Below are 8,625 nucleotides of genomic sequence, written 5' to 3'. Positions count from 1 at the left end.
TTATGAATCTAAAAAATTACAACTAGTCAAAACCTATTTTGATCCCTAAGATTAATATTCTAAATCCTGCAAATCCATTCTCAACGGGAACCTCAAACCTTAAAAAGTTAATTAGATTAGCATCCAAGAATGAAAACGTTGATATTAAGCTTTTCTTTTCCTTTTTCTTTGTTAACCTTTTTCCATCTAAACAGTCAGTTAAAATCCAACAAGATTCAGAAATCACTTATAACGAGTCAACCTCTACTAAACATATAAAATTAGGTTCCGATGGTATATATCAAGTAACTATAAAAGAATATAGGAGATATAAGCCAGGCATAAAGTAAGATTGAATTTATATACATTGATAATGTATATAAATTATCGCCTCCGAAGAGCAAGAAAGAGGTCATGAGTATGCTCGGAAGATTGAATTACATTAGCAGGTTCATTACTCAACTCATTACCACTTGTGAGCCCATATTCAAGTTGTTAAAGAAAGATGCAGCAATTAATGGACGGATGAATACCAAGAAGCTTTTGATAAGATCAAAGAATATCTATCAAATCCGCATGTGTTAGTTGCGCCCGAACCAGGAAGACCTTTGTTCTTATACTTGACGGTCTTGGAAAATTCTTTCTGTTGTGTCCTGGGCAACATGATGTGATCGGGAAGAGAGAACAAGCAATCTATTATTTGAGCAAGAAGGTCACAAGTTATGAGGTCAAGTACACTCTGTTGGAGACGACCTGTTGAGCCCTAACTTGGGTTACTCAGAAGCTAAGACATTATTTGCTAGCTTACACAACTTACCTCATAACCAGAATAGATCCCCTGAAATATATATTACAGAAGCTGATGCCAACTGGAAGATTAGCGAAGTGAAAAATCTTGCTCACTGAGTTTGACTTTGTCTATGTCACTCGCACGGCAATGAAAGCCCAAGTCTTGGCAGATCATCTGGCTGAAAACCTGGTTGATGATGAATACCAGCCATTGAACACTTACTTTCAGGACGAGGAAGTAAATTCAGCTGAAGTGGTTCCAGAAAACATCAATGCTTGGAAGATGTTCTTTGATAGGGTTGTGAACGCAAAAGGTGTAGGGATTGGGGCAATTCTCATTTCGCTTGCTAGTCAGCATTATCCGGCCATGGCCCGTCTTCGGTTCTTTTGTACGAACAATACCACTGAATATGAAGCTTGTATAATGTGCACGAACATGGCGATTGATCTGGATGTGCAAGAATTATTGATCATGGAAAATTCTGACTTGATTATTCGACAAGCTCGGGGTGAATGGAAAACTCGGGACATCAAGCTAATACAATATAGACAACATGTGGAAGACCTTGGTAAACGATTTAAGTCCATTGAGTTTAAATATATTCCTCGATTCCATAATTATTTAGCAAATGCACTAGATACTTTGGCTTCAATGCTACCGTACCCGGGTAATACTCATATTGGCCCATTGGAAATTCAAGTCCGAGAATGGCATGGTTATTGCAATGCAATTGAAATAGAGTCGGGTGGCGATCTATGGTATCACGATATCAAAAGTTTTTTGAAAAAAAAAAGAATATCCCGAACAAGCAAGCGGAGATCAAAAGAGAACCATCAAAAGGCTTGCCAGTAGTTTCTTTTTGAGTGGAGAAATCCTGTACAAAAGAACTCCAGATTTGAATATGTTGAGATGTGTGGATTCTCGAGAAGCTGAGAGGATCATGAACGAAGTACATATAGGGGTATGCGATCCCCATATGAACGGGTACGTCCTTGCAAAGAATATACTCCGAGTAGGTTATTATTGGATGACCATGGAAAAGGATTGTTTCAGCTTTGTCCGCAAGTGTCATCAATGTCAGATACACATTGACCTGATTCACATGCTGCCTTCGGAGTTGCATCCTATATCAGCACCTTGGCCATTCGTCACCTGGGGCATGGATGTTATTGGGCCGATTAAGACAAAAGCTTCAAATGGCCACAGATTCATCTTGGTTGCCATCAGTTACTTCACAAAATGGATACAAGCGGTCACTTTCAAAGTTGTAACCAAGAAAGCAGTGGCAGACTTTGTGCATTCCAACACCATTTGCCATTTTGGTATTCCTAAAACTATCATTTCGGACAATGCCGCAAACCTAAACATCCACTTGATGAGAGAGGTATATCAGCAATTCAAAATTATGCATCGCAACTCTACCCCTTATCGGCCCAAAGCCAATAGTGCCGTCGAAGCTGCTAACAAGAATATCAAGAAGATTCTTCAGAAAATGGTCCAAGGTTCTAAGCAGAGGCATGAAAGTTGCCTTTTGCACTATTGGGATATCGGACAATCATGCGCACATCAGTAGGGCCACCCCTACTTATTGGTTTATGGCACTGAAGTCGTGATACCGACAGAAGTTGAAATTCCCTCGCTTAAGAGCATTGTTGAAGATGAGATTGAGGATGAGAAATAGGTCAAGACCCGATTGGAATAATTGACCTTGATTGATGAAAAATGATTGGCCGCAATTTATCACGGGCAGTTGTACTAACAAAGAATGGCATGTGCCTACAATAAGAAAGTGCGGCCCAAGAAGTTTGAAATGGGGCAACTCGTTTTGTAACATATCCTCCCACATCATGAAGAAGCTAAAGGAAAATTTGCTCCAAATTGGAAAAGTCCATTGTAACAAGAGTTTTGCCAAACAGAGCGTTATATTTGGGATACATCGAAGGAAATGTCCCCGAGACAACTGTCAATGCAAATATGGTCAAAAGGTACTATGTTTGACTCATTACTCAGTGCTGACATTCGCGGATTGAGATGACGAAGACTTTCATTCATGCTACCCAAACACCACTACCCATTTACAAACCCCTTTGAGACGGTTACTTTCTTTGATTACCCTCGTCGGAACCTTGTTGAAAAGATAAAGAAAGAAAAGCAAAAGAAATAAAACAAAAAAAATCAAAAAATAAAGTTAATGTTTATTGAATTATGTCCAACCTGATTTTGAAATGATACGTATGCAGCCTCACTTTGGGGTTCGGTCACACCAAAATACAAATCTATATTCCCCAAAAGAGTTAAACTAGGGAAGCTTTTATGATATTTTGGTGATGATTTCGCCCGAAAGTTTCTAAAGTTGTAGTTTAATCCAAATTCTTTTGACCCAAATCCATTTCAAGTCCTTCCAACTAATAGTTGAGAATGTTCAAGAATCGGAGGCTACGGGTACTTGGATCTGATGCAACCAAAATGAGAGAAATAAAATAAGAGAGTCTTATTGGTGAAAACTCTCACGTGCACCGTAGGGCGACGGTGAGTAGAGAAAATAAAATGAGAGAGTCTTGTTACTGAAAACTAGCAAAGGGTACTATAAGGCGATGAATAGAATAGAAATGAGAGAGATCGACTAGTGAAAAACCCGCAAAGGGCACTACTGATCAAAAAGGAGTAGCCACACTATCATGGCATCAACACAGTCTTGGGCAATGTTTCTCAGTTTCAGGATAAGGGTTGTGATGAGTTTCTGAAAGTTGGACAATTTACATGGATCGAGCCTCCAGTCCAAGAGGCATGTCATGATTATTGAAGTTCGCATGTACTCCTAGATAAGTCCTTCTTTCCATTCCCCGAAAGGGAGGCCTCTTGTTTAAACTCTTACTCTCCTCTAGTTGTTTACTCACCTGTACAATTAAAGTTTCCTTGAATCCCTTTCGGTTTAGCTCTATTACTAGATTAAGGAAAAGAAAAGATAGCAAGACCGATTATAGGGCTCGCGTTTGATGCGAGATGATATATTCATAGCCACCCAACCTCGACAAAGGCATCAAGTCGACCCCGACTGACCATGATTGGCAGATGCTCTAAAATTGAAAAGGTTAAGTTCCGCTGCGCGACTAACCATCGTGGCAAAAGTTTGAAAAGCCAAAGACTCTCCAAGGCCAGAAATGCAATTGGTATTCAGGAAACAACTAGTTGCAGTTGAAATCATCATCCCAAGAAGATGGGTTGAAATCAAGCGTCGAAGCATTCAAGGCCACAAAACCAACTACCATTTTAAACTAATAATTGTTCTTTATTGAAAAACAGGAAACATGCGCAATGCAGAAAAACAACCTTGCAAAAGCAGGTATCACCAAAAGGAAATCGTGCGGAGATTAAGAATGGCTCTGCAACACAAAAACTCGCAAAAGGGGATGTCTTCTTAAAATTCTTTCCCACATTTTGCTCATATTTTAAATGCATTCAAAATCATGTTAGTATAGGGTACACTATTCCCTAGCTGCATTTTTCAACATAGGGTACACCACTCCCTAGATGATGATTTTTATACATAGGGTACACCACTCTCTATTCTCTTTTCCAATATAGGGTACACCAATCCCTAGCTGTGTTTTCTAACGTAGGGTACACCATTCCCTAGTTGATGATTTTAGATATAGGGTACACCACTCCCATGTCTTTTTACCAGTATAGGGTACACCAATTCCTATTTGTATTTCTAACATAGGGTACAACACTCCCTAGTTGATTGATCTTAAATGCGGGGTACACCACTCCCTGATATCCTTGCTAATTAGGGTACACTACTCTCTCGTCTCCTTACTAGTATAGGGTACACTAATCCCTAGCTGTGTTTTTCAACATAGGGTACACCACTCCCTAGTTGATTGATCTTAAATACAGGGTACACCACTCTTTAATATCATTGCTAATGTAAGGTACACCACTCCCTAGTCTTTTTGCCAGTATAGGGTATACCAATCCCTAGTTGTGTTTTCAACATAGGGTACATCACTCCTAAGTTGATTGATCTTAAATACAGGGTACACCATTCCTTGATCTCATTTCCAAGATAAGATACATTATTCCCTAGTCTCATTTATCAGTATAGGGTACGCCAATCCCTAACTATGTTTTCCAAGGGTATACCACTCCTTAGTTGAAGAACTTAAATGCAGGGTACACCATTCCTTGATCTTATTGCTAATATAGGGTACACCACTCCCTAGCATCTTTACCAATATAGGGTATACCAATCCCTGACTGTGTTTTCCAACGTAGGGTACACCAGTCCCTAGTTGATAATCTTAAATGCAAGGTACATTACTCTCTGATATCATTGCTAATATAGGATACACCACTCCCTAGTCTCTTTACCAGTATGTGGTACACCAATCCCTAGCTGTGTTTTCTAACGTAGGGTATACCACTCCCTAGTTGATTGACCTTACATATAGAGTACACCATTCCCTGATTCCATTACCAATATATGGTATATCAATCCTTCCCTAGTTGCACTTTTCCAGACAAAAGGTACACCGATCCTTAGTCGAGCCATCATTTTGACAATAAAGGTAAACCATCCCCAAAGAATCATGATTTTCTCATGATACACCATTCCTGACATTTTATTGCCTTCAATAAAGAAGTAATTCCTTTATATCCAAGGATATGTAGGCAACCTCTAAAGCAAGGTTCGATCAAATTTTTTTAAAATGCCTCCCATGGAGTATCAAACGGGCAAAAATTATTTATAATTTCTCATTTTATCTTTGCCCGAAAACTCTTCATGTTGTCGATCAAAGATGGGCAACTGTGAGCACATAATTTTTGCCCTACACTTAAAACGCTCCTAAAATAGCCTAGAATTGTTTTAATTACCTCTATAGAATTTTAGGAATTTAATTCTATTTTTGTTTAATTTATTTGTCATTTATTTGTAGTTTTATTCATATTAGAGACACATTAAAATCATAAAAAGGATCAAAAAATATTTTGTATCTTTTATTCATTACATTTTTAGATTTTAATTGCATTGCTAGCATTTAGTTGCATGTTAGTTGCAGTTATAAATACAAAAATCACAAAATGCATTTAGCTATTTTTATTTATTTATATTTATTTTATTTTTATTTTTGTAGTTTCAATTAGTTAGTCAAATTATTAATTCAAATATTTTAATTAGTTTAATTGTTACATCAATCAAAATAGGTTAAATTTGCAAATTAGATTTGATTTAGGATTTAATTAAGAGTGGCCATTTAAACAAAGAGATCTTTACACAAATAGCCGGTCATATTCATTGTTTACTTTTGTTAGCCATATACATAGTTTATACATTGATTATATATAATTATACATATATAATACATAGATTATGTATATATTATATCTCCATCGGCTTTTTTTAGTTTAAGTGATTGGGTGGGCTGCTATTTAGGTTAATTCTTCTTAAACAAAACAAAGGCAAGAAATTGAAGGAACCGTCTGCTGGGCCAAACGGCCCAGTTGTCTATAACATCAGTCCAGACCCGCTTTAACCCTGTCCAGCCTTTTCATTAAACCAAACGACGGCGTTTTGGGTCCAAATGATCTCCATATTTCATCAATGTCAATCCAACAGTTTAGAATTCATTCCCTTATAATTGTCCTAACAGACCCTCCCCCCCCCCCCAAGACCTCTCAGATCACCTCCCTAACCCCCTCTTCTCCCATTACTGTTCCTCCGCCGCATGTCGCATGCCGCCACCTGAAATCGCCTACGACGGTGGCCCGTTACCAATCGACCCCAAAACATCACCATATAATCCTCATCTTCCCCCCACGCTCAACCCCCCCCCCTCCCCCACATTCCCTAAGAAATCACTATATCTCCACGTCTAGTAGATCTAGAAAATGCCCAAAACCCTAATCTGTCTCATTTTGATTTTGTTTCTAATTTTCGCATGTTTTGCGTTGTAACTTATATCAATCGACTTCTCTCGATGAGAGCTATCGATTGATGTTAGTTTTATGCCGCTCGAGATTAGTCGACCGTTGTTGACCACCCCAGACCCACCTAGCTTTCCCATTTTTTCTTCCAGCTTGTAGGAGATAGTGTTCCATGCATCACAGGATAGGCTTCTAAGCTTGAACCTGTGGTCGTGGAGCACTGACTCCTGTTGGCCGGAATTTGTTTGCTCTTGTCAAGTGCTGCTCTGAGATGCTAATCTCTTCCTCTTGTTCTTCATGTTATTTTATTTAGTTAATTAGTTAATAATCCACTGTTTAATTTTAAATTGGTTGTCAACTGTTGTTTACATGATAATTAGGTGGCATGTCTAAAAAATGGCTCAATACATGACAGCTAGTTTAGTTGCATTTTAAACTTGTCTTGACTTTTAAAATGTTGTTTGTTTTAGTTTTTCAATTTAAATTTGAAATTGGCTTGATTGATTAACTATGTGTTTCATATTGAATTAGTTTTGTGAAATGGGCCTGTATTGTGGATAGCCCGGCTGGTTAAGTTTAGAAGTTTAATGGGTAGGGCAAATCAGGGGTCATGAGCCTATTGATAGTAAATACAGGGTTGTAAAAGGGTAGCGTAGGGAAATTAATTTAGGGAACAATCTTATAACTTTTTGTGAAGTTTCTAGAAGGTATAAAAGGTCTGATCAGCAAATAAAAGAAAGAACATGGGTCGGGTACTTGGGGACTATAAGAACAAAATAGAAAAAGAAAAAGGGTTTTAAAGAAAAGAAATAATTGAAAAGCATGCCTTGGAATCAGTTATAAAAGAGGACACTCCCTCACACATTTATTATTCACTGACATTTATTCACCCTCACTCACACAATACACACTCACACACGCATCTAGAAACGCACAAAAACAATTGAAAGCTATGGAATTCAAAATTCCAGATCTGAAAATTCAAAAGCTCCAAAAATTCAAAACAAAAACAAACAAAAAAAAGAAAGGATTTCAAAAGTGAATCTAAGTTCTGCTGAGTTGCTTCAGTTAATTTCTGGTTTTTTAAGTTGATGTTTGGATTTGAAACTAAAGTTGTGTGTTGAGTTTCTACTGTTGAACTTACTGCTTAGTAGTTGAGCTTCCATCTCCATCTGTAGACATTTATTTGGTTACTTGTTGTTATTTCTTGCTGCTAGGTATGTTAAAATTCCATCTGTAATTCTCTTTTGAGTGTAGAAATGAAAAGTTGAATTGTTGATTCTATGATGATGCCTAATTCCATATACTATTTGTATTTGGTCACCATATATGTTCACCTCTATTTTCTCTATTAGTGTTTGATTATGATTATTTATTTGAGCTGAATATTCTAAATTGGAATTACTCGTTAATTAGTTAGCTGCTACTGATAGTGTTTTGTTCTCATTAAGCATGTTAGTAACTGAAATATCTTCATGTTCAAACTGTTAGTCATGCATTTAGTGAGTTTATGAAGATTTAGTTTGAATCTACTTACTGTTGACGCGTTTAATGTATGAGGATGGAGGTTAAGTGCTTAGTCCAAGTTGAAATCCCATGCATGAGGAGTTACACGTAAAATGTCTAGACTCCATGCATTGTAGCACATTCTAATTCCAGATAGGGAGAGTTTTAGTGCATAAAAGTGGTATTAGTGTAAACAAAATTTGGATTATGATTTTAGTATTGTGATGTAAATTTGAATGACCATGTATTAGTGATTGAATGAGTCTGTAATTAGTCTCAGTGTTCCTGTGGTATATGAGAATCATGTAGAAAGACTCGGTGAATGTTTAGAGATTATTGGACCTGGTTAGCTGGCCCAAACAAAGTTATCTCATCAATTTGAAGTCAAGTGGACTCCGAGCTATGCAGGTATCTGGGCCCAA

At 37.5% G+C, this 8,625-nt stretch overlaps 1 protein-coding gene across 1 annotated transcript; it reads left to right on the top strand.

The window, feature by feature from the left end:
• Positions 1-916: 916 nt before the first annotated feature.
• Positions 917-2,342, top strand: LOC138909120 (uncharacterized). The gene is made up of 3 exons (XM_070200258.1): positions 917-1,337; positions 1,564-1,730; positions 1,851-2,342. The coding sequence occupies exons 1-3, from the start codon at positions 917-919 to the stop codon at positions 2,340-2,342; spliced, it is 1,080 nt and encodes a 359-aa protein (XP_070056359.1).
• Positions 2,343-8,625: the final 6,283 nt, after the last annotated feature.

Source organism: Nicotiana tomentosiformis, chromosome 1 (assembly GCF_000390325.3).
Source record: "Nicotiana tomentosiformis chromosome 1, ASM39032v3, whole genome shotgun sequence".
In the NCBI taxonomy this organism is placed as follows: domain Eukaryota; kingdom Viridiplantae; phylum Streptophyta; class Magnoliopsida; order Solanales; family Solanaceae; genus Nicotiana; species Nicotiana tomentosiformis.
This window is presented reverse-complemented; position numbering and strand designations above follow the sequence as displayed.